Source organism: Rhinopithecus bieti, unplaced genomic scaffold (genome assembly GCF_001698545.2).
Source record: "Rhinopithecus bieti isolate Rb0 unplaced genomic scaffold, ASM169854v2 scaffold_4553, whole genome shotgun sequence".
Classification (NCBI taxonomy): domain Eukaryota; kingdom Metazoa; phylum Chordata; class Mammalia; order Primates; family Cercopithecidae; genus Rhinopithecus; species Rhinopithecus bieti.
In genome coordinates this window covers 298,021-325,000 of record NW_016804694.1, presented here as the reverse complement: position 1 = coordinate 325,000, position 26,980 = coordinate 298,021, and the positions used below count along the sequence as shown (strand labels likewise).

Genomic DNA, 26,980 nt, shown 5'->3' with positions numbered 1-26,980 from the left:
TTTTGAGACAGAGTCTTGCTCTGTTGCCCAGGCTGGAGTGCAGTGGCATAAACTTGGCTCACTGCAAGCTCTGCCTCCTGGGTTCACGCCATTCTCCTGCCTCAGCTTCCCAAGTAGCTGGGACTATACAGGTGCTCGCCACCATGCCTGGCTAATATTTTGTATTTTTAGTAGAGACGAGGTTTCACCATGTAGCCAGGATGGTCTCGATCTCCTGACCTCGTGATCCGTCTGCCTCAGCCTCCCAAAGTGCTGGGATTACTGGCATGATCCCAGCCTGGCCTTTTTTTTTTTTTGAGATGGAGTTTCACTCTTCTCTTCCAGGCTGGAGTGCAATGTTGCGATCTTGGCTCACTGCAACCTCCGTCTCTGGGGTTCAAGTGATTCTCCTGTCTCAGCCTCCCGAGTAGCTGGAATTACAGGTACCTACCACCATGACCAGCCAATTTTTGTATTTTCAGTAGAGATGGGGGTTTTTCCATGTTGGCCAGGCTGGTCTCGAACTCCTGACATCAAGTCATCCGGCCGCTTCGGCCTCCCAAAGTGCTAGGATTACAGGATTGAGCCACCTCACCTGGCCACTAAATTCTTGTAAAAATCCCTTGAGCATACTACATGATATATTGAACATAGTTGATGACCAAATGGTGATGTAAAAATTCCATCAGGCCCAGCATGGTGGCTCACTGTTATAATCCTAGCACTTTGAGAAGATGAAGTAGGAGGATCATTTGAGCCCAGGATCACTTCGAGACCAGCCTGGGCAACATAGCGAGACCCTGTCTCTTCTGAAAAAAAAAAATTAGGTGTGGTGGCACATGTCTGTAGTCTGAACTACTAGGGTGGCTGAGGGGGAGGATTGCTTGAGCCCAGGAATTCAAGGCTGCAGTGAGCTATGATGGTACCACTGCACTCCAGCCTGGGCAACAGAGCAAGACCCTGTCTCTTAAGAGACAGTAAGAAATAAAAATTCCATCAAATATTTTCTCTTAGGGTATAAAACCAGAGACAAAGATGAAAAACGGGAGAAATGTCCAGTGGTTCTCAACCATATCTGGCTGCACATTAGGATCATCTAACATGCTTTTTGAAAACACCATTACCCTGGCCCCACCACAGACAAATTAAATCCAGACTCTGTGGGCTGGAGTCCAGGCATCAGTAGCTTTTTTAAGTTCCTCAGGTGATTCTATTGTTTAGCCCAGGTTTAGAAAAATACTTAAGAAAGCTGAAGGATAAAACCAAAATGTCCAAAGTCTATCTAATAATACTTCTAGACATAGAGGACAGAGACATCAAAGGAAAAGAAATAATGCTAGAAAATTTTTCTGGAGATTCCGCAAAGACTTGTCTTTAGCAGTTAAGGGCCAGAATATCACGGCCCCTGCAGGAATTAAGGAAAGAAGACAAGTACCTTGACATATCCTTGCAATGGGTCTGAACTCCAAAAATAAGGATTATTACGTCTTCCAGAGAAGAAAAGATGGGAGCCACAGTGTGCACTCTGGAGGGAAAGAAACCTACCTGGCCTAACTGATCCAAACACAGGTTCTGCTTTTCCCCCCAGATACCGCTCTCCAGTGCGTCCCCCTAGCTCACTCCTGCTTTCTGGGGCTGACCCCAGACCTAGAGCTTCTCCAGCCTCTCCTGAGAAGAGCTGCTCTTAACAGTTGGTGTTTGGGAGGCAACTTTCTCTTCTTTGCTCTCTCCTTCGGTCTGACCTCATCTGCTGTGTAGTGTTCAGAAATTCCCCCAAAGTTCTGGTTCAGTTAGGAACACTTGTTTTCCACCTCAGAGTTTTGCAAATTTTAAAAACTTTCTTTTCATCCCAGCATCTTCCTGGGGAGAGGAAGTTGATGACTTAATCCTGTCGTTCAACTTTTTTGAGGCCAAATAGGGTAAAATCATATTAAGGGGAATAATACTGTATTCAGGTTCATCCTTTAGTATGTAATGGTAACATCTGGATAGTCTAATATTTTCTGGCTTTTTTGTTTGTTTAATATAATCCTTTGCTTTCTGTTTACTTAAAAACAGTAATTTATCCAACTCAGCATTCAGAGTCAGGGAAAGTGTGGTCTGTTAGCTTTGTTTTCTTCAGTAATTACTTGTACTGAGAAGAAAAATAAGTTTACCAAAGAAATATCTTTCTGAAAACTCTCCTGTTAGTAGCATAATCTGAGGCAAGACACTGATATTTTAACAAAGAGAACAATACAGTAATTTACGTAATACACATAGGGAATTGGTGGATATGGCTTTAAAATGACTTCTCATTTGGGGGACCTGATAGTTTAGTTATGTTAACTGAAGTTTTCAGTACACTGTTGATAAAATATTAAGTGTGTTCTCATTTTTCTGTTATGTCTCAGGTGTTTGCTGACTAGCACTTTGGAGAGTGTATGCTTATCTGCCATGTCCATAACAGAACGAACTGTGTGTTCCCTTTCTGATGTACTGGGTAGCAATTTTTTGCCTTTGGACAGTTCAGCACAATAAGCTTTATCATAGATTAATATCCATAGCTACATAGTGATATTAAATCCAGAATAAACCTAGGGTGAGGGAAAGAAGAAAAGTCTCTCAGAAAAACGGTGAAACGGTCTCAGTGTCATTACAGTTTTTAGGAATTGTCTGTCCTTACTGTCTTTTTTATATAACATTCAATCAAGGAAAAAGTTTCATTTGTTTTGTTAGCTTACAAAAACCTATACTCCTAATGGCTTAGCTGGAATTAAGGGGAAATACTTGGAAAATTCAGTTTATTTCTTTATTCTTCCAGCTTTATCTGCTTTTGAAAGTTCAAAAGTTTGTTTTCTTGTTGTTTTTATCTTTGTGTTTTAATTATTCATAGTACTTCTCTTCATATGGACTCAGTACCACTGACAAGAGCCATCCTCTGAGATTACTGAGATGACTTACATCCCTTGAAGTGCTGGAGCCAAAAAATGAAGAGCTAATTCCTTTATCAAATGGGATTTAGAAAGCTAGTAAATCAGCTTATACAGGTTGCCTATTTACTTGGATTTAAACAAGCCATTGTTTTCAAAATAGCAAGGTGTGAGAACCAAAAGAAAATGTTTCTTTTTTTTCTCTGTCTTTTTTTTGAGACAGAGTCTTGCTCTGTTGTCCAGGCTAGAGTGCAGTGGCATGACCTCAGCTCACTGCAACTTCTGCCTCCCAGGTTCAAGCAATTCTTGTGCCTCAGCCACCCAAGTAGCTGGGATTACAGGCGTGTGCCACCACACCTGGCTAATTTTTGTATTTTTAGTAGAAACGGGGTTTCATCATGTTGGCCAGACTGGTCTCAAACTCCTGGCCTCAAGTGATCCCACCCGCCTCAGCTTCCCAAAGTGTTGAGATTACAGGCATAAGCCACTGCCCAGCCTGAAAACATTTCTTCATTGACAGTATTTTCATTAAAAAGTTTAGCTGAACTCCAAATGATGAACATTCAAAAGAAAGCATTGTCTTTGGATGTGTTGTAGTTATGTTTGCTCAGTGCTTTGTTTTGATTTTTTTGGTGACATTTGTGCATGTGCGATCTCTCTAGCACTCTGAATGATTTGAAAGCAAGTTGCGGATATCATGACACCTCACCCTTAAATACTACAGCATGTGTCTCCTATGAACAAGGATATTACTCCACATAAAACCATAATATTATATCACACTCCAGAAGGCTAACATATAGTAATAATAAGCTAATACACAGTCTCCTTTTCCAAGTTCTTTACATATTTTGTCCCTTAATCCAGGATCCAGCCAAGGATCACTGATTACTCTTGGTTGTCATATCTCTATAGTCTCCTTCAATCTGGAACAGACCTCTCGTCTCTCTCTGTCTCTCTCTGTCTCTCTGTCTCTCTCTCTGTCTCTCTCTCTCTCTCTCTCTCTCTCTCTCTCTCGTCTCTTTTTTTATCTTTTAAGAGATGGGGTCCTACCCTTCGGCCCAGGCTGGAGTACAGTGACATGATCACCGTTCACTGCAGCCTCAAACTCCTGAGCTCAATCAATATCCTTCCACCTCAGCCACCTGAGTAGTTGGGACTACAGGCGCACACCACCTTTTTGGTTCTTTATGTCATTAACATTTTTCAAGAGTCTAGGCCAATGGTTTTATAGAATGCTCCACAATCTGTTTTTGTCTTTTCTTCTTGATTAGTTTCCGGTTAAACATTTTTGATAGGGATACCACATAGATGATAGATAGCACATCTATATCACATCACTACATCATATTAGGAGACAGAGTAATAGCAGTTTTTTTCATTATTTGTGATGCAGAGTTTGGTTATGATGCAGATCACTTATTAAAGTGGTATCAGTCAGATCATTTTATTTGAAAGGTCCTTTTTCTTTTTTAATAATTAGTTATCTGTGGGGTACTTTGCCAACAACCTCTCACCTGGTGGTTTTAATTTGTTCAGTGCTTTACACCCAGGTTTACCCAGAGATCTATTGATGGATGTCAGCATCTCTGAATCCCCAGGAAATTTTTTTGTGTGCATATATTTTCCCAGGCATACAGTCCAGGACCCTCCAAATATTTAAGAGATCTTTTCCCTCTGTTATCGAGGTGCCTTTTACAAGTTTCTGTGCATCACAGAAGCATGTTATAAGCAGTGAGTTTCTAGAAGCTGGGAACCAATGCCGTTCTTCTGATTTTCCTGATTATTTAGCCAGCCTCATGTAGAGCTAGGTACATAATTTTTGTTGTTTGTTTGAGAACGATTTGTTCTGGCCTTTCCCTTATCCTGAGCCAAACATTTGGATCTTTTATGTTTGGTATAAACTGTACTAGAAACTAAAGCAGAGGGACTTAGCCCCTGGTTTTTGGTGTTCTCTTTGAAGATTTTGGGCACAACAATTGGATTTGTGTCTTTGTTGAACTGAAATCAATAGTGGTCATTTGGAAATGAGTTAAAACACTACAATGTATGTTTTCGTTGTCTAGTTACAATTGTATCGATAAGACATTTTCCACAAGTGCAGAAAGACTGACTCTGTAGACAAGAAGGCTCAGGAGATGACTTTAGGGTACCTTAAGTTTGTTATCAGCCTAATGTGTAATAGCTGTAGGAGTGATTCCTTCTTGATTTTCCCTGACCAAGCAGGGAGCAGTTGGAATTCATCATGGCAGTGGCTAGGTGTGTTTTGTTTAGCCTGTGATTAGCCTGTTGGTTACATTGGCTTGCCTTGCATGAAAAAAATGTCTGACAGGTGACCAACAATAACAATAAGAACTAACATTTGAATAGTATACCTTAAAAATACACATTATACCACTTCATCCAGAAGATTATCTGTGAAAACAGGTATTTGTATTCTAATCACAGGTAAGGAAAAAAGTCTTAGAGAAGTTAAGGTAGCCAACATCAAACAGCTTGTAAGGAGCAGAGGAAGAACCCCCCAAATTCCATTACAGATTCCTTGCACTTTTTGTCTTACCATTCTTAAAGGTAGAGGCATTCTAGGGAATCTAAATATGAACAAAACATGGACCTTGCTCTGAAGGATCTTTTAAACCTAACAGGCGCATAGACTTATAAATCTCTTACAGACAACAAATCGATAGAAGAGCTAAGGAAGTACATAAAAGGGCAAAATGGTCTACAAATAGAGGGTCAAGGTTGGTATGATAGAAGTAGCATTTAAGGGAGGTGGATGTTTTGGAAACAAGAAAGGGAGTGACCAGAAGAATGACTATGGGAAAGCCCTGGGCTTGTTGTAGAAGTGGAATTGGCCTAGTTTGGCTAGAGCATGAGCTGCATGAAAGAAAGTAAAAGAAAATAGTGGCAGCTAGAACTGAAAGATAGATTAGGGCCAGATTGTGAAGGGCCTTGAATGCCACATGGAAGAACATTCTGTAGGTATTTTGGGCAGGAGATGAAAAATGACCCTACAGAAGGCCCAATCATGATGATAAATGGTTAAACATGTTTAAGTTACCAATCTGTGCTAATCTTTAAACAAATGTTATCTCACTGCTGCCTCACTGTAACTCTATGAATAGTGTACTGTGTCCATTTTGCAGATGAGAAACGAAGGCTCAGCAAGATTAAGGAAATTGGAAATGTCAAGAGCTGGAGCTAGGACCCAGACTTGGGTCTGTCAGATTCTAAGCCTGCTCTGTGTCTCACTGTGATTGATATATTGTCACTTCTTTTATTAAGAACTGATAAGGTCTTAATCCTCTGTCAAGAATATGGCTATAGAAAAAGGATGTTTTCAAAGTTGTGAAGGAACTGCTTCTCACCATGTTATGATGAGGAATGTAATCACTACCCAACCTGACTTGTACTGTTCTCTGTTTTGAGACCAGAGCTAGATCGGAAATTAAAGAATTGGATGATGTTTTATTTACATGCCCGATGACATCAATACATGCTCATAGCAAATGCCTTTGTTTTCGTTTTCAGTATCTAAGCTTATTGGCCCTAAGTAAATCTTAGGTTAGGTAGAGTTCAGTTCCCAGGGACATTCAAGATTCATAAAGAAGTGATATTTTTCCTAGCTAAAATATTTTTCTTCTTACCAGGTTCTCTACTTAAAAGACAATGACTACTGATGAAGGTGCCAAGAACAGTGGAGAAAGCCCCACAGCCACTGTTGCTGAGCAGGGAGAGGATATTACCTCCAAAAAAGACAGGGGAGTATTAAAGGTGAGGCCACAAAGCTGAATGACATACAAGGAAATCTGCTGCCTGGAAAGATTGTTTATACTCTTTCTGAGGGGGACTGGGGTGGATAATGTTTATTGAGGGTTACTAAGTGCTAAACAGTAGAGCTAGATTCTCGTTTTGTCTTCATAACTTCAAGGTTTTTTTTAAGAGTTGAGTCTCGTTACATTGCCCAGGCTGGTCTTGAACTCCTGGGTTCAAGTGATCTTCCCATCTCAGCTTCCTGAGTAGCTGGGATTTTCTTTTTAAATTAATTAATTAAATTTTTGAGAGAGGGTATCTCATTATGTTGCTCAGGCAAGTCTTGAAATCCTGGCCTCAAGCGATCCTCCCACCTCAGCCTTCTGAGTAGCTGAGATTATAGGCATGAGTCACTGCTCCCAGCTAGATATTTTAATTTCTAATCCCAGATTATAGATGTTGAAATTGAGACTGGGCTAGGTAAATTAACGTGCCCAACATCATATATCTTAGTAATGCAGATTTACCTGGGGTTCAGGTCCAAGTTATATCTCACTCTAAAGGGCTATGTTTCCCTATTCTCAGAGCATACAAATAGGTTACTATTTTAATGTATCCTTTTAGTACACTAAAGCTAGCTAATGACAATTTTAAGACTTTTTAAGGAAAGAAAAGCTAACTTGAAAAATTCAAAGGGGTTTATTTTATTTTACTTTATTTTGAGACAAGAGTCTCCCTCTGTTGCCCAGGCTGGAGTGCAATGTTGCGATCTCAGCTCACTTCAACCTCCGCCTCCTGAGTTCAAGCAATTCTCCTGCCTCAGCCTCCCGAGTAACTGGGATTACAGGCACCTGCCACCATGCCTGGCTAATTTTGTATTTTGTAGAGACAGGGTTTCACCATGTTGGCCAGGCTGATCTTGAACTCCTGACCTCAGGTGATCCACCTGCCTTGGCCTCCCAAAATGTTGGGATTATAGGCGTGAGCCACCATGCCCAGCCCAAAGGGGTTTATTTTTATATGTAAATATTGTTCCTATGTACAGTGAAGATATCTTTTGAGATTTCCTCAGAGAATATGTCTTACTTTTGAATTAGCTTTCCTACTTATTAAAGCACTATACAGTCATTCACCATATAATGACATTTCTGTCAGTGATGGACCGCACCTTCAGCGGTGGTCCCATAAAATTGTAATGGGGCTGAAAAGTTCCTATGGCCTAGTGGTGTCATAGCTGTTGTAACATGGTAATATAGTATATTACGTGTTTGTGGTGATGTGGGTGTAAACAAACCTACTGCACTGCAGTCACATGCAGTTATGTGTAGTACATAATACTTGATAATAAATGTTTATATTACTGGTTTATGTGTTTACTATACTTTCTATCATTATTTTAGAGTGTGCTTCTACTTATTTTTTTAAAAAGTTAACTGTAAAACACCCTTGACTGAGTGCGGTGGCTCATGCCTGTAATCCCAGCACCCTGAGAAGCCAAGGCAAGAGGATCACTTGAGGCCAGGAGTTCAAGACCAGCCTGGGCAACATAGTAAGATCCCTATCTGTAGAAAAAAAAAAATTAAAAAATTAGCCAGGCCTAGTGGCATGTACCTGTACTCTCTACTACTCAGGAGACTGAGGCAGGAGGATCACGTAAGCCTGGGAGTTCCAAGCTGCAGTGAACTATGATCATACCACTGCATTCTAGCCTAGGTGAGAGAGTGAGATCCTGTCTCAAACACAAATGAACAAACAAAAAACAGCCTTGGGCAGGTCCTTCAGGAGGTATTCAAGAAGAAGGCATTGTTGTCATAGGAGACAACAGCTCCATGCATGTTACTCTCCTGAAGACCTTCCAGTGGGACAAGATGTAGAGGTGGAAGACAGTGGTATTGATGATCCTGACCCTCTGCAGGCCTAGGTTTATGTATGTGTTTGTGTCTTTGTTTTAAACAAAAAAAAAATTTTAAATAAAAGAATAAAAAAATTTTAAAAATAGAAAAATGCTTATAGAATAAGGATATAAAGAAACAAAATATTTGTGTACAGCTGTATAGTGTGTTTGTGTTCTAAGTGTCATTAGAGTCAAAGCTAAAAAAAGTCATAAAGTTTACACAGTTAAAATGTTACAGTAAGCTAAGATTGATTTATTATTAAAGAAAGAAAAAAATTTTTAAATAAATGTAGTCTAGGTATCCAGTGTTTGTAAAGTCTATGGTAGTGTATGGTAATATCCTAGGCCTTCATGTTCACTCACTACTCACTTGCTGACTCATCCAGAACAACTTCCAGTCCTGCAAGTTCCATTCATGGTAAGTGTTCTGTATAGGTGTACACTTTTTTTTCTTTTATACCTTTTATTACTGTACCTTTTTCTGTGTTGAGATATGTTTAGATACACAGATACCACTGTTTTACAATTGCCTGCGGTATTCAGTGCAGTAACACAGTGTACAGGTTTGTAGCCTGGAAGCAATAGGCCAAACCAAACTAATGTGGGTGTGTACTAGTAGGCCAGGCCATCAAAGTTTGTGTAAGTACACTCTGCGATGTTCACACAAGGATGAGATCACCTAAGGACACATTTCTCAGAACATACCCCTGTCCTTAAGCGATGCATGACTGCGTGTGTTTCTTTACTCTATAGTTAATCATTTTCACATGCATTTTTTTGTTCGTTTGTTTCTTACAACAATGTGGTGAGACAATTAGAGCATCTCTTGATTCTTCCATCTTATAAGTGAATAAACTGAGTCTGAGAAAGCTTAAGTGGCTTTAGTCCCATTAAGTAGTTATTTCTCCTACAACATTGTTAACACATACAGGTTTTGTATAGTTAAGTTTTGTTTTTCCTGAAAAGATTATCTGATACATTGTAAATATTACCAGGATGCTGAGTTTTAATATCTCCTGTGCCAGCAGTAGCAAATAAGAATTTTTGTTTTGTCTAACCTTGCTTATGTGAAAGCCTTTCTTCTGTGCCTGGCTCTCTTTTGAATATATGTGAATTGCCATTATGTACCAAGTCAAATTTTGGAGACTTGCAGCTATAGAATAAGAGCTTTATGCTATAGATTTACATCCTATTGTCTTCTTTTAGAGGACTTCTCAACCTTGTAGCTATAGTTGCTCATCCTAAATTCCAGGAAGCTTCTAGACACAGTGGAGACTTCGCGGCTGTCCTCAGCATCTCCCTGCCTCTGTTTAAGACTTCCCCTTTCATCTTTTCAGGGTGCCCACACCCAGAGAACATGATCCCCAACTTGCCTCAGACCCTGTTTTGTTCTAGGGAGTAAATCTAATTGCAAGATTTTTAGGCTTATAAAGAAATGTTGGAGATTTGAAGCCCTTTAAATTATATCATGTATCATTGTCTAGAGCCTCAGATTTCACCATGAGGCTTTTGGTTAAGATTTAAATAGATCTAGTAACTGTGCGAGCTAGGGCAATTTAGTTAACCTCTCTGTGATTAAATTCTTGTTTTTAAAGTTAGAATAATAATGCCATCAGTTTCATAGAGTTATTAGGATTAGGTGAAGCACTTAGTATAGTGCCTGTCCTATAGTAATCTATCTTATTAACTATTACGTATTTAAAAAAAAAAACAGTGCTGGTTTGGAAATTCAGTAACTATCCGAGGAAGATAAAAATTGAATTTATATTTTAAAAATGAATAGAACCTTGATTGTGTCCTTAAGGCAACTCTAGATTTAGGCACAAATTCATCTTGCTAGGGAAGCCTGAAGTGATACCGTAGTACCACTTGCTGGTGTGGATGGCTCTCTGACTCTCTGATAGCCATTCATCCCAAATGCCCAGTTACTGTTTATAGTCCTAGAAATGCAGATTCCTTCCACACGAGGCTGACAGTTGAGCATAGCCTCCCAAGTACCACATGCAGTCCATGAACATGAGCACTTGTAGAATATTGTGTAATGTCTTTTGATGTTTTGAAAACTGTTTTTTTCTTTTGAAGTCCTAGAAGGTCAGTAATTTTTCTTTGCCTTTAAAGAATGTTTGGGGCTGGGTGTGGTAGCTTATACCTGTAATCCCAGCACTTTAGGAGTCTGAGGCAGGAGAATCACTTGAACTCAGGAGTTCCAAACCAGCCTGGGCAACATAGCAAGATTTCATCTCTACTAAAAATGAAAAAGTTAGCCAGGTATGGTGGCATGTGCCTGCAGTCTCTGCTACTCAGGAGGCTGAGGTGGAATGATCACTTGTGCTGGGTGATAGAGGCTGCAGCAAGCTATGATTGTACCATTGCATGCACTCTAGCCTGGGCAAAAGAGCAAGACCCTATCTCAAAAAATAAAATAAAGTTGTTTGGGCTTTTGAGTTAAGAAAGCTGTGGAATTTAGGTTCACAGTGTTTATGTGATATTTATGTTAGGCGGAGGGTATACTTGTCAAAAAAGAATTCAGGAGCAAATCATTGAATTATTTAAATAAAACTCAAAGCAAACTCCTTCCCCAAAAAGATGTTCATCAGATGTTAGCTACCATCGTCTGTTATCTACCAAAAATGATTAATTTGGCATAAATGATTGACAAATTACACCATCACACACCTGGATTTGATTTTCTTTTCCCAGAACTGACCAACTACATTAGCAGCTTGCTCTGCCAAGAGCAAAATAAATACACTGGATTTTACAATAGCTAAATACTTTACTACAAAACAAGTTATTCAGTATCATATCAAACTGTGCAGTGATACTCATTTTTTTAACAGATAGACTGTGTGTCAAATAATAGGAAATGTAACCTATTTTACCAGGAAATTGGGCTTTCTGAAAATAAACAAGCAGAATCTATTCAGAAGCTAATGTTTTTAGCAAAGGAGGGAAATAAAACTACATCTTTGAAGTTTTACTTAAGCTTCTTTTTGAATATTTTTAAAAGTCCACCATTCTTTCTGGTCTAAGTCAGTGCGTACATGGACTAGCTCACAAGTCTGTGTTATGAGAGTTTAGTGTCAAAACAGGGCATTAAACCAATGAACAGGATTTATTGGTTAATTCTTTGAATTAGCTGGGTGTGGTGGCGGGCGCTTGTAGTCCCAGCTACTCGGGAGGCTGAGGCAGGAGAATGGCGTGAACCCAGGAGGCAGAGCTTGCAGTGAGCCAAGATCATGCCATAGCACGCCAGCCTGGGTGATGAGCTAGACTCTGTCTCAAAAAAAAAAAAATACTTTTTTACTAAATATCTATAGATATGTCATATAAACAAAAGCTCTTTGGAGTCCTCAATTTTTAAGGTGTTACGGGGTCCTGAGGAAAAAAGGTTGAGAACTACTTTTTTCAACTATTAAGTATGATTTTTACTAATTTATTTTCAAATGCCTTTTTTTTTTTGAGGAATAAATAGTATGATTACCAATAAAAGTAGCTATAACATAAGAGTAGGTTGGTAAAGTACAGTTTTCTAACAGTGAGTTATTGTGAGGAATGAAGGAAGGCATTAGAAAGAATGGATAATAGTATATTTGCATATCTGCCTGGATGTCTCGGGATGGACTGTGTGACCTTTTTATTCTCTGATTACAAGTAAAAAGTTTCACCTCCTTTTTCTTAATGTTTGTCTTTTCTAGATTGTCAAAAGAGTGGGGAATGGTGAGGAAACGCCGATGATTGGAGACAAAGTTTATGTCCATTACAAAGGAAAATTGTCAAATGGAAAGAAGTTTGATTCCAGTCATGATAGAAGTGAACCATTTGTCTTTAGTCTTGGCAAAAGTAAGAGGGCATTTTTTTGAGTTGTGTTTTACTTAGCTTTATTATATTTGCAATATATAGGAGCAGAGGATTCTATCCTTTCTAAAAGTAAAGATATTTTAGAATAGTAGTACTCAAAGAATGGTCTGAGAATCCCTAGGGCTCCCTGAGATCCTTTTAGGGGGTCCCAAATGTCATTTATTTTCATAACAATACTAAGATATTATTTGACTTTTTACTGTATTGACATCTGCACTGATGGTACAAAAGCTGCAGTGGTAAAAAACTGCTGGTTCCTTAACACAAATCAAGGCAGTGGTAACCAGCTCTTCCAGTAGTCATGGTATTTTCCACTGCCACTCCTTCACTATTTACGTAAGAGGAAAAACTAGTTTCACGTAAGAATGTCCTGATAAAGAAGTAAAAATTATTAGCTTTATTAAAACCCAATCCTTGAGTTTCACATCCCTTTGATATTCTGTGACAGAAAGGGACGCACATATAGAGCACTTCTGTACCCCAAAATATGATGGTTGTCTCAAGGAAAAGTACTTGTCCTCTTGTTTTAGTGAGATCTGAACTAACTGCATTTATTTCATGAAATACCATTTTTACTTGAAAGGGCAAATCTGCTTATGCAGACTTGATTCAGTATTTGGCAGGTGTTTTTCTGAGAATGAATGGAGTGAATCTGTCACTTCAAGGAAAAACAACTGACAATGTTTTTTGCCATTAAGTTTTCAAGTAAAAATTATAGTTTAGGAGAACTCGTATTTACCACTGTGTGCTTGACAGCTTCCGAAGACTTCTGATGAGATCGGTGGGTATTAATGAATGTGGTTTTAAATATACAATGAAATGTGTCCACATTTGGAAGATCTGTATAACTAAGAACCAATATTTTCTCAGTGACCAATGCAAGATGTTACAAGATCATGTGTGAATAAACAATTCATTCAAAGTTAGACAACAGATTTTAACAGTATGAAAAGTTCACTGATACACTTTCAGTTTCCACATTGTAATTGACTTTTATGAAACTTACAACTTGTACAGTTTTGATGTAGTATCAGGTAATTATATTCACAATTATCTAAAAGGTTATTAAAGGGCTCCTATCCTTTTCAACTATCTTTGTGGGTTTGGATTTTTTTTTTTCATGTGCTTCAGCCAAAATTGCAGCAGATGAATGCAGAAATAGATATGAGAATCTGGTTGTCTTGTGTTACAAGTCAAACATATTTCTACATGTATAGCATTCTAAAACAATGACACTTGTCTCACCAATTTTTTTTTTGTTTTGGAAAATACAAAATATAAAAATACCTTGTACAAAATTAAATTACTTACATTAACATGGGGTTATTCTAAAATTAATTATTAAATAACTACTTTTGTCCGGGTGTGGTGGCTCACGCCTGTAATCCCAGCACTTCGGGAGGCCGAGGTGGGTGGATCATGAGGTCAGGAGACCGAGACCATCCTGGCTAACACCATGTTAGAAGGGTCTCTCTTCTTGTGCTTAGTGGGCATTTGTTAGCCAGGATGGTCTCGATCTCCTGACCTCGTGATCCACCCACCTCGGCCTCCCAAAGTGCTGGGATTACAGGCATGAGCCACCGCACCCGGCCTCAATCTTACTATTTTTTTGGTTCTTTGTACAATTAGTATAATTTAGGTGACAATCATATTAACATTTGTGTCAAAGCTACTTTGAATGGTTTTTTTTTTATTGAGGTATTATTTACATATAATAAAGTTTACCCTTTTAAGTATATAGTTTGATGAATTTTGATAATAGTTCTGTAACTACCACCAATCAAAATATAAAACAATTTCTTTACCTTAAAAAGTATTTTTATGTCCTTTTGCAGTCATTTTCCTTCCTGGACTCTGAGCCCCAGGCAGTCACTAACTTGGTTTCTGTTCCTATAATTTTGCCTCTTCTAGAATTTCGTATAAACAGAATCTTGTATTATCTTTGGTATTTGACTTCTTTCACTTAACATAATGACTTTGGGATTCTTGCATGTTGAATTCCTGAGAAGTATTCCACAATTTGGGAATGCCACAGTTTGTTCACCCATTCAAAAACAGGACATTTGGTGGTTTGCAATTTGGGGCTATTCAGTTTTTCATATCCTTGCTAACATGTGGTATTGTCGATCTTTTTAACTTTAGCCATTCTAGTAAGTATGAAGTAGTATCTCACCTTGGGTTTTGTTTGCATTTCTCTGATGACTAGTGATGATTGAGGGTCTCTCTTCTTGTACTTAGTGGGCATTTGTATGTTTTCTTTTGTAAAGTGTCTGTTCAGATCTTCTGCCCATTTTAAAACATCGGTTGTTTGTCTTATTGAGTTGTACTTAAAAGGGCAAGCACTTTGGCAAATATGATCTCCCAGTCTATCTTGCCTTTTTATTTTCTTAATTGGTCTTTGGAGAAGCAGACGTTTTTACTTCTGATGAAGTCAGTTTTATCAATTTTTTTCTTTTATGTTTTGGTTACCTACTGTTATTAACCATTTTTGGTTTGATGTGATTTTTTGTTTACTATATTGCAGACTAAGGTACAGAAAAGCTTGGTAAATTGCCCAAGGCTATACAGTAAGTGGCAGAACCAGGATTCAAATCCAGATAGTCTTTCTTATGTTAGATCTTAAGGTTTAAAACATGGCCCAAACCAGGTATAGAAATGAAGTAGGTCCTGGTTAGCAGTATTTATCGAGTGCCTGATATACAGTAGAAATTTCTCTTTTTTTTTGAGACGGAGTCTCGCTCTCACTCAGGCTGAAATGCAGTGGTGTGATCTTGGCTCACTGCAACCTCTGTCTCCCGGGTTCAAGTGATTCTCCTGCCTCAGTCTCCTGAGTAGTTGGGATTACAGGTGTACACCACCATGCCTGGCTAATTTTTGTATTTTTAGTAGACGGGGTTTCACCACGTTGGCCAGGATGGTCTCTATCTCCTGACCTCATGATCTGCCCACCTTGGACTCCCAAAGTGCTGGGATTACAGGTGTGAGCCACTGTGCCCGGCCACAGAAGACATTTCTTACCAGTAATGATATGTCATAGTAAGGTTTATCAAAAGTGCTAGCGCTTGTGTTGGCTCGCTCTCTCTCTCTCTTCCTCCTTCCTCCTTCCTCCTTCCTCCTTCTCTCTCTCTTTGTCTCCAGAGACTTGCTCTGTTATCGGAGCTGGAATGCATCATAACTCACTACAGCATTGAACTTCTAGGCTTCAGCGATCCTCCTGCCTCAGCCTCCCAGAGTGCTGGGATTACAAGCATGAGTCACTGCCCTCAGCCAATATGTTCTTAATATCTGTTTACTTTTTTTTACATTCAGTTTAGGAGCATTCAGGAGATTTGTAAGGAAAGCTTTTAGGCTAAAATATTTAATTTTTCTAATTGTCCCCAAAAGTGTGAGCCAGAAAGACAGCAAACTTTAAGAAAGTACTTACTTTGATTTTTCCTGGTACTTTGCGATGGAGGAGGAATGCTTCCAGTTTCCACTGCTGAGTGGATATCAGGGAGGAGCTGATTTAGGCTGTGAAAAGCTGAGCAAATTTCTCACTCCATTTAAATTCGATATTACATCATGCCTTTGTTCTTTTTTTGAGTACAATATTGTGGTGCTATAGTTCTTTGCAAAGAGTAATTAAAACATGACCCCTGCCTTCAAGTGTAACAATTTAGTCTGGCAGAGTTGATCCTTAAGACTGTCCCAGGACAGATAATGCCCCCATATTTGTTTTTTTTCCCTTTTCCCTTTTTTTTTTTTTTTTAATTATAAACCTTGCAGGTGGGGAGAGGTTATCCTGTGATTAGTTTTCTTAGTAATTAGAGAAATGACAAAAATACAATGTAATATAAGATATGAACACTTAAAAGAGTCTTAAACATAAATTACTGTAATCTCAGCGGTTTGGGAGGCCAAGACAGGAGGATCAGTTGAACCCAAGGGTTCAAGACCAGCCTTGACAACGTGGTGAAACCCCATCTCTACAAAAAATACAAAAATTAGCCAGGCATGGTGGCGCCAGCTTACTCAGGAGGCTGAGATGGGAAGATCATTGGAGCCCAGGAGGTCAAGGCTGCAGTGAGCTGTGATCACACGCCTTCACTCCAGCCTGGGTGACAGAGCGAGACGCTGACTCAAACAAAACAAAGTACATAAATTAATTTGTTTAATTCATGATTCGTTACTATTGGTAGGGGGTAGGGATGATTATTAGAGCCCTTTTGTAGCTATTTTAAAATAAAACTAGTGGCTCATGCCTGTAATCCCAGCACTTTGGGAGGCCGAGGCGGGCAGATCACCTGAGGTTCGAGGTTCAAGACCAGCCTGGCCAACGTAGTGAAACCCTGTCTCTACTTCAAATACAAAAATTAGCTGGTGTGGTGGCATATGCCTGTAATCCCAGACTACTGGGGAGGCTGAGGCAGGAGAATCACTTGAGCCCAGGAGGTAGAAGTTACAGTAAGCCAAGATTGTGCCACTGCACTCCAGCCTGGGCGACAGAGTGAGACTCCGTCTCAAAAAACTAAAACAAAACAAAAAAACCTAAAATATATGAGGAAAAGTATACAGGAAAATAATTTGCTTTGTTTAGTGTAAAAGAAGAAAGGATGTCTGTATTATCTATTATATGAGGTTTTCTTATTTTTAACATAAAAATTAGTAGAATATGCAAGTAGTTAAAATAGACATCAGAAATTGGTACTAATTAGTAGAATACGCAAGTAGTTAAAATACAGATCAGAAATTGGTACTGAGTCCTAGGAATCCCTCAAGGAAGGTGAAGCAGGAATGAATAAGATGCTCTTTTAATTACCTGAAGCGTAGTAAGTGATTAACCTTAAGTGTTTGTCAACTTTTATATTTTGAAAGGAAATCTTTTACAGTTAAAATATTTACCTTTCTTGTTCTCCTTTACTACTCCCATATGAAAAAGTAATTTTTTTCTGTATGATATGGTGTAGCTTTCATCCTATAGTGTGTTCAGTATGCTCATATTCAAATGTAAATGTACATTTAAAAGGTAGTGATTTTTCAACAAGGGTGCCAAGACCATTCATTGGGAGAAAGGACAGTCTTTTCAACAAATGGTGTTGGAAAAGCTAGATATCCAGATGTAAAAGAATGAAATTGGGTCCTCATCTTACACCATCTGCAAAAATTAACTCAAAATGGATCAAAGACCTAAACGCAAGATCTAAACCTATAAAACTCCCATAAGAATATGGAGGAAGGCCGGGCACAGTGGCTCACACCTGTAATGCCAGCACTTTGGGAGGCCAAGGCAGGCGGATCACCTGAGGTTTAGGAGTTCAAGTTCAAGACCAGCCCTGACCAACATGGTGAAACCCGTCTCTACTAAAAAAAAAAAAAAAAAAAAAAAAAGCTGGGCATGGTGGCGCATGCCTGTTGTCCCAGCTACTTGGGAGACCGAGGCAGGAGAATTGCTTGAACCCGGGAAGCAGAGGTTGCAGTGAGCCAAGATCACACTATTGCACTCCAGCCTAGGCAGCAAGAATGAAACATCTCAAAAAAATAAATAAATAAATGAAGAATATGGAGGAAAGGCTTCATGACACTGGATTTTGCAGTGGTTTCTTGGCATGATATCAAAAGTACAGGCAACAAAAGTAAAACAATTAAACATAAATTACTGGACATCATAAATTAAATTGGAATACACCAAAATTTAAAACTTTTGTGCATCAAACAGTAACAGAATGAAAGGCAGCCTATGGAATGGGAGAAAAATATTTGCAAATCTTATGTCTGATAAGGGGTTAATACCCAGAATACACAAACAACTCCTATAACTCAACAAAAACAACAAAATAGCCCAATTAAAAAATATGTAAAGGACCAGTTGCAGTGGCCATACCTGTAATCCCAGCATTTTGGGAGACCTAGGTGGGAGGATTACTTAGAGGCCAGGTTTTCAAGACCAGTCTGGGCAACATAGTGATACCCTATGTCTAAAAAATTTTTAAAAACTGGGCAGAGGACTTGAAATTTCTTCAAAGAAGATATAAAAATGGACAACAAGCATATGCAAAGATGTTCAACATCACTAATCATTAGGGAAATTCAAGTCAAAACCACAGTGAAATATCACCCTCATACCGGTTAGAATGGGTACTATTAAAAAAACAAAAAACAACAAGTGTTGATGAGGATGTAGAGAAATTGGAACCCTCATGCATTGTTGGTGGGAATGTAAAACAGTGCAACTGCTGTGGAAAACAGTATGGAAGTTCCTCAGACAATTGAAAATAGGGTTACCATGTTGATCTAGCAATTCTACTTGTGGGCATATAACCAACAGAATTGAAAGCAGAGTCTTGAAGAGATGTTTGTACACTCATGTTTGTAGCAGCATTGTTAACAGCAACCAAAAGGTGGAAGCAACTCAAGTGTCCATCATAGATGAATAGATAAACAAAATGTGATAAAAACGTACAGTGGAATATTTAAGTTTTAAAGAAAAAATCTGGCAGATGCTACAACATGGATGAACCTTGAGGACGTTATACTAAGTGAAGTAATCCAGTGACAGACAAATACTGTCTGATTCCACTTATATGAGTTATCTATCTAGAGTAGTCAAATTCATAAAAACAGAAAGAATAGAAGTTGCCAAAGGTTCGGGAAGGAGGAAATGTTTAATGGGTATAAAATTTTAGTTTTGCAAGACGAAAGAGTTCTGGAGATTGGTTGCATAACAATGTGAATATACTTAAAAATAGTGAACTGTGCACTTTAAAAAATAACTAAGGTGGTAAATTCTTTTTTTTTCCCCCCACAATTAAGCATTTTTTTTTAACTCAAGGAGGAAACATTATGTAATCAGAATGTTCTGAAGTGGTCACTATAGTCTTTATTATAAATGAGAGTGTTAAGTGATTAAAATGTTGTATCTTAAAATATGTTATATAATTTTTTTAAGCCAGAAGTATTACATTACAGAAGGAAGAAAAAGTATAATAAATTGTTTTTATACAGGCTTATATACTTTTTAAACTTTTTCACCTGCCTATAGTTACATACATATAAAAAGCATTGTAAATTTAGTAAGTAGCTATATATTACACATTTGTGTATTATATATATATTCTCATTTTATATTTTATTACAAATGGAATAAGACTCCTGAAATTGATAAATTGTGTATAAGCTAGTAAAATTGAAGTCTAGATCAAGTGTAAGAATAAATTGACGTTATATATTCTTGGTGTTTTTTTTCTTTTTTTCTTTTTTTTTTTGAGACGGAGTCTTGCTCTGTTGTCCAGGCTAGAGTGCAGTGGCGCAATCTCGGCTCACTGCAAGCTCTGCCTCCCGGGTTCATGCCATTCTCCTGCCTCAGCCTCCCGAGTAGCTGGGACTACAAGCCCCTGCTACCACGCCCGGCTAATTTTTTATATTTTTAGTAGAGACGGGGTTTCACCCTGTTAGCCAGAATGGTCTCGATCCCCTGACCTTGTGATCTGCCTGCCTTGGACTCCCAAAGTGCTGGGATTACAGGCATGAGCCACCGCGCCCGGCCTGTTCTTGGTGTATTTTACCTATGACTGAGATCCTAAAGATGCAGAATCTTTAAAATGTTTATGCTTTGGGGGTTGGGCATGGTGGCTCACACCTGTAATCCCAGCACTTTGGGAGGCCGAGGTGGGCAGACCACTTGAGGTCAGGAGTTTGAGACCAGCCTGACCAACATGGTGAAACCCCGTCTCTACTAAAAATACAAAAATTACCTAAGCATAGTGGCACGTGCCTATAATCCCAGCTACTTGGGAGGCTGAAGCACGAGAATCGCTTGAATCCAGGAGGCAGAGGTTGCAATGAGCAAAGATTGTGCCACTGCACTCCAGCCTGGACAACAAAGTGAGACCCTATCTCAAAAAAAGGAAAGTATTTATGCTTTTGGTGCAGTAATTTTACCTCTAGGAATTTAAGGAAATGTGGTGTAGAAGCTTGCTTAACCTACTCCAGACTAATTGATGCTCTCCATTCTGTTTGCAAATATACTGAGTGATACAACTGGTTTCCTGTTCTGCGGTGTGGTCCCACACACTGCTTCCATCAGTTGAGTGGGCCTTGTTAGTGCCCTGCAGCCGCAGACCACTAGGAATATACCTATAGTTGAACACGTTGGTTCATTACTTGCGAGGGAGGATACACACCATGCAAACTGTGGAGTATTTCAGTAAGAGTGTTAGAAGGAATATTTTATAGGACTTGGGCTTGTATTAGGTGATTTTGGGGAGTTTTAAGAAAGCAGAGCTTTCTCGGATGCTGTTAGGATGTGGGTTGATTTATGTTTGGGTATCTTAATAAATCTTATTAGGAAATGGGCCAACTAGAGTGAGACCAAAGCTAGAACTGGTAGAGAAGCAGCAGTCACTCATATTAGCCAGGAGAGGGGGATGTTTGGTATTTTGTAAAATGCACAGTGACCTTGTTTTCTCCTCTGGGCTTAGACAAAAAAAAAAAAAAATTGTTTTCTTTTTTGAAATGGGACTGGAGTGCAGTGGCGTGATCTCAGCTCACTGCAACCTCCACCTCCTAGGTTCAAGCAATTCTCCTGCCTCAGCCTCCCAAGTAGCTGGGATTACAGGCATGTGCCACCACGCCCTGCTAATTTTTACATTTTTAGTAGAGACCATGTTGGCCAGGCTGGTCTCGAACTCCTGACCTCAGGTGATCCACTCGCCTCAGCCTCCCAAAGTGCTGGGATTACAGGTGTGAGCCATCACGCCCAGCCAGACAAAATTTTGAAGTATTTTTGTTTTGTCTCACTTGGACACAGTCTCAGAGTGACCTTGTCTCATGTTGATATTTTGCGAGATTGTTTATGTCCCACAGGAGAATAATATGGCCTCCCTGTGATCCCTAGGCCAGCTTCAAACAACACTGAGGTCTAGCTGTAAGTTTCAGTTTCCAGATGTTGGGGAGGCTACTTTTTCTTTCTCAAACTCTTGTTAAGAATCAGTTGAAGCCAAGTGCCTGTAGTCTCAGCCACTCAGATGCTGAGGTGGGAGGATCCCTTGAGCCAGGAGTTCGAATCCAGCCTGAGCAACATAGCAAGACCCTGTCTCTTAAAAATGAAAAAAACTGGGCTGATGCAATGGCTCACACCTGTAATCCCAGCACTTTGGAAAGCTGAAGCAGGAGTATCACTTGAGACTAGGAGTTCAAGACCAACCTGGGCAATGTAGCAAGACTCCATATCTACAGAAAAATTTAAAATCATGGTGGTATTCACCTGTAGTCCTAGCTACTAGGGAAGCTGAGGCAGGAGGTTATCTTGAGCCCAGGAGTTCAAGACCAGCCTGGGCAACATGGTGAGACTCTTGTCTACACAAAAAAAAGAAGAAGAAGAAGAAAATGAACCCAATGTGGTAGCACATGTCTGAGGTCCCAGCTACTTGGGGGGCTAAGGTGGGAGGACTGCTTGAGCCTGGGAGGTTGAGGATGCAGTAAGCAATACTCATACCACTGCACTCCAGTCTGTGTGACAGAGCAAGACCCTGTCTCTTAAAAAAAAAAAAAAGTAGCCGTTTTATAAAGACAGTTGGGCAATAACTATCAAATTTAAAATGCATATCACCTTTGCACTTCCAGGAATTTACCCTCCAAATATATTTATGCAAAGTAGGCAAACATAAATGGACAAGTAGTCTCATTAGATTACTGTTGGTAATATATGCATCAATAGGAGATTGTTGTATTATACACCCGATAATGTTTTTCCTTTATCAAATACACATTATGTGCCAGGCACCATGCCATGCATTTGATGTGTTTTGTCTAATAATTCTTAAAACAACTGAAAATATATGGCAAGTACTGTTATTATCTACATTTTGCAGGTGAGGAGACTGCAGCACAGAGATTAAGTAACTTGCACAAGTTTACACAGATAGTAAAAGGCAAACTGGGTATTCAAATCCAGGTAGTCTGAGGTTAGAGTATGCTGCATTTTTGACCTCTAAAATGTACATCCTCCTTTCTACTGTTGGAGAAAGAGGATGAAGATATATATTAAATGAAAAAGTAGTTCAGAACTGAATGTCTAGTTCACTGTCATTTGTGTTTTAAATTTTTTTTAAAAAGGTACAGCACACAGTAGGATACCAAAGAAACAAAACAGTGACTTATAAGGAACAAATGGATGGCCTTTCCGCTTTCACTTTCCATCTCTTTCATGGGTGTTTTAATAATAGGCATGTATTACTTGAATAACTTTTTTTTTTTTTTTTTTTTTTTTTTAAGAGACAGGGTCTTGCTCTGTCACCTAGGCTGGAGTGCAGTGACACAATCATTGCTCACTGTAGCTTCTTACTCCTGGGCTCTAGCTATTCTCCTGTCTTAACCTCCAAAGTATCTGGAACTACAAGCATGTGCCACCATGCCGCACTAATTTTCTAAATTTTTGTAGAGATGGAGTTTCACTGTGTTGCCCTGGCCCGTCTTAAAACTCTTGGGCTCAAGTGGATGCTCCCACTTGGCCTCCCAAAATGCTGAGATTACAGGTATGAGCCACTGTTCCTGGCCACTTAACATATATTTTTAACTGAAATAAATGTAGCTGACATTTGGAAAAGTTGTAATATTTAATGAAGATTAAGCTAAAATCGTGAATGCCAAATGGTTTATCCATCCCTGCTTACATACTGTTATGTAGGATTTCCCTTGTCCTAATATCCTACCACCAGCTCACTTCAAATTCACTTCCTCTGGGGTTCATCTCTTATCTGATCCCACTTTGAATACTTACATTTTTGTTTTTGTGTTTTGAGACAGGACAGGGTCTCCACTCTGCTGCCCAGGCTGGAGTGCAGTGGCATGATCTCAGCTCACTGAAACCTCGACCTCCTGGGCTCAAGCAGTCCTCCCTCTTCAGCCTCCTGAGTAGCTGGCAGGCACCACCACGCCTGGCTCATTTTTTCAATATTTTTTTTTGTGGAGATGGGGTTTCACCATGTTGCCTGGGCTGGTCTCAAACTCTTGAGCCCAAGAGATCTGCCCACCTTGGCCTCCCAAAGTGCTGGGATTACAGGCGTGAGCCAACGTGCCCAATCCCCAGATACTTAATGTTTTTGATTAACAAAGTACCTCATTTGTAATTTAGCCTTTTTTTTTTTTTTTTTTTGAGTCAGAGTCTTGCTGTGTTGCCCAGGCTGGAGTGCAGTGGCATGATCGCTACTCACTGCAACCTCCGCCTTCCAGGTTCAAGTGATTCTCCTCCCTCAGCCTCCCAAGTAGTTGGGATTACAGGCACACACCACCATGCCTGGCTAATTTTTGTATTTTTAGTAGAGACGGGGTTTCACCATGTTGACCAGGCTGGTCTTGAACTCCTGGCCTCAAGTGATCTACCCACCTTGGTCTCCTAAAGTGCCAGGATTACAGGCGTGAGCCACCATGCCCCACCAAAATGTAATTAGCCTTTTAAATTGCCTGAATTTTCTATTGTTTCCCAAAGGACTTGATACTGCTTACAGTAAGATAATGATGCACATCATAGGAACTGTAAACATTGAGATTACAATTATATAGCCTAATATAGTCCTACAATTGAGCAGTAAATTTAACTTAGTTTCCTGGAAGTAGGCAAAAAATAAAACATTTTAAGTTCTGTAGTTGTGGTTTGACAAAAAGTCACATATGTTTTGTTTAAAGAAACCTTTTCTGATTCTAAATTTTGTGAAGAAATGTGTTTCATAGACCCTTTTATGCAATTTATACTGTTCTGGTTACTTCTTGTTTTGTTGTTTTTTTTTTTGTCTACCCAACTAAATTATAAGCTTCCTTAGGACAAACTCTATTTTTCAATACTGTTTTTGTTCTATCTTTGCCTAGAAAATGTGTGCTTATTATAGTTGAAATGACAAATTAAGCAACAATTGGAACACAGCCATATTTCATGGATAATGTTACCACCAGTTTTCAGACTTAATTTTTGAGTAGTTTAGGAATTTATACTACTTTCATCCCTTTCAGCAGGGAATCCTTTTTGAGACAGGCCTCACTCTCACCCAGGCTAGAGTGCAGTGGCATAATCTTGACTCACTGAAGCCTCAACCTCCTGGGCTCCCGGGCTCAAGCAGTCTTCCCACCACAGCCTCCGGAGTAGCTGGGACTATAGGTGTGCACCACTATACCCAGCTGTGTTCCTTGGGTTTTTTGTTTTGTTTTGTTTTTGTTTTTAAGAGATGAGGTCTTGCTGTGTTGCCCAGGCTGGTCTCAAACTCCTGGACTCAAGCGATCCTCCCACCTCAGCCTCCCAAAGTGCTGGGCCGATCAACAGGGAATCTTTTATGATAGCCTTGAAAAAAATAATAATTTATTTATTTGTATGTAGCACTCTGTCATCTTGTAGCCCATACTTTCTAGCTGAGTATGTAGTATGAAAAACTGGAAATTTGAACTTTTGTTTTATGAAAGTTAAATATTTTTAAATAGGGCTTATAGCTTTCAACTACCTTTTCCTTTCTCTTAGGCCAAGTTATAAAGGCATGGGACATTGGGGTGGCTACCATGAAGAAAGGAGAGATATGCCATTTACTCTGCAAACCAGAATATGCATATGGCTCGGCTGGCAGTCTCCCTAAAATTCCCTCGAATGCAACTCTCTTTTTTGAGGCAAGTATGTGTGTGATGTTGCCTTGTCAGTATCTGCTCTACAATAGGAATGGCTTTGAAGCAACAGGCAGTGGGAAAAGGAGCCATAGAGAATCAGATCCAACTTACTTATTTTGGAGCATGGCTTCTTGAATTGTTTCCCACAAACCCAAGGGTGCACGTGCCAGTGCTTTTTGAGAAATGTGTTTCCAGCACAAAAAGGTCATATCCAAATACACAAAAGACACTACACTTAGAAATAAGGATTCTGTTCCATGGTGTGAGTGTGACATACTCAAAATTGACCAGAGAATGCAGGATGGAAATGTTGGCAATAAATGTTGAAATATGCCTATGTCAAGTTGCAGGGTATTTTCATATTATAAAGGTTTATGTCACAGATCTCACTTCTCTAGAAGTGTTTGATGGTGATAAAACATTATTCAACCTGTGTTGAAATTACATATATTTGGCAAAACTTGATTTTTAAGAACCACCCCAGCTAGGTAAAATACACCTTTAATCAGTCGTAGGCCACATTCATGAAATTTATTCTTACATTTTGAGAAGGGAACTCCATAAATCCAGGGTGGGAAAGTTGTGGCCTCAAACAAAATGTTCTACACCAGCACCTTGTAGCTCTGGCTTTTTGCCCACAGGGTAGTGTTCCTAGTATTTCCTATCTTTGCACTGCAGTCCCTTAGGATATAGTCCTAGACATTATCATTATGTGAAATTCTTTCCAAGTATGGAAAAGTATAGTGGGTTTTTTTTTTTTTTTTTTGCTACTTTTCCAATAATTAAGATGCATAAATGAATGTATACATTTTAAAACAGCTTTATTTTGTAAAATGAAATAATTGGTTGCCCTTGCCTTCACATATGTTAAATTGGCTTTATTTGGTCTTTTCTCAGCTGAATTCCTTTTTTCTTTCTAGATTGAGCTCCTTGATTTCAAAGGAGAGGACTTATTTGAAGATGGAGGCATTATCCGGAGAACCAAACGGAAAGGAGAGGGATATTCAAATCCAAACGAAGGAGCAACAGTAGAAAGTAAGTATTAAAGTAAGAGGGAACTAGTCCTTAAAAGTTGGACCATTTATGTGGATGAAATGGAGACTTAAAAAAAAATATGTTTATGGAAATGAACATATTGGCTGGGCGTGGTGACTCACGCCTGTAATCCCAGCACTTTAGGAGGTTGAGGCGGGCGGATTGCCTGAGCTCAGGAGTTTGAGACCAGCCTGGCTAGCATGGCGAAACCCCATCTCTACTAAAAATACAAAAAAACTAGCCAGGCGTGGTGGTGCACGCCTGTAATCCCAGCTCCTTGGGAGGCTGAGGCACGAGAAGCACTTGAACCCGGGAGGTGGGGTTTGCAGTGAGCCAAGATGGTGCTACTGCACTCCAGCCTGGGTGACCAGCCTGGGTGACAGAGCGAGACTCTGCCTCAGAAAAAAAAAAAAAGTGTTGAATATATCTCAAAGATAGTCTTAGCCGGGCACAGTGGCTCACGCCTGTAATTCCAGCACTTTGGGAGGCTGAGGCGGGAGGATCTCTTGAGCTTAGGAATGCGACACCAGCAAGGGCAACATAGTGAGGCCCCATCTCTACTAAAAAGCATCAAGAGAATTAGTCAAGTGTGGTGACACGTCCCTGTAGTCCCAGCTACTTAGGAGGCTGAGGTGGAAGAATCACTTGAGCTCTGGAGATAAACGCTACAGCAGAGAGCCGTGATTGTGCCATTGCGCTCCGGCCTGGACAACAGCGAGATTCTGTGGGGGAAAAAAAAAAAAAAAAAAAAAAAAGTCCGGGCGCGGTGTCTCACGCCTCTAATCCCAGCCCTTTGGGAGGCCGAGGCGGGCGGATCACGAGGTCAGGAGATCGAGACCAGCCTGCCTAACACGGGGAAACCCTGTCTCTACTAAAAATATGAAAAATTAGCCAGGCATGGTGGAGGGCACCTGTAGTCCCAGCT

General features: G+C 39.6%; 1 protein-coding gene across 1 annotated transcript in view; it reads left to right on the top strand.

The window, feature by feature from the left end:
* Positions 1-26,980, top strand: part of FKBP5 (FKBP prolyl isomerase 5) — a 117,271-nt gene that overhangs the window by 42,229 nt on the left and 48,062 nt on the right. Inside the window, exons 2-5 of the mRNA XM_017870077.1 lie at positions 6,542-6,665; positions 12,237-12,381; positions 24,881-25,023; positions 25,941-26,055. Coding sequence (XP_017725566.1) covers positions 6,561-6,665; positions 12,237-12,381; positions 24,881-25,023; positions 25,941-26,055 — 508 coding nt within the window. The 5' untranslated portion in view covers positions 6,542-6,560. The remainder of the gene's footprint in view (positions 1-6,541; positions 6,666-12,236; positions 12,382-24,880; positions 25,024-25,940; positions 26,056-26,980) is intronic.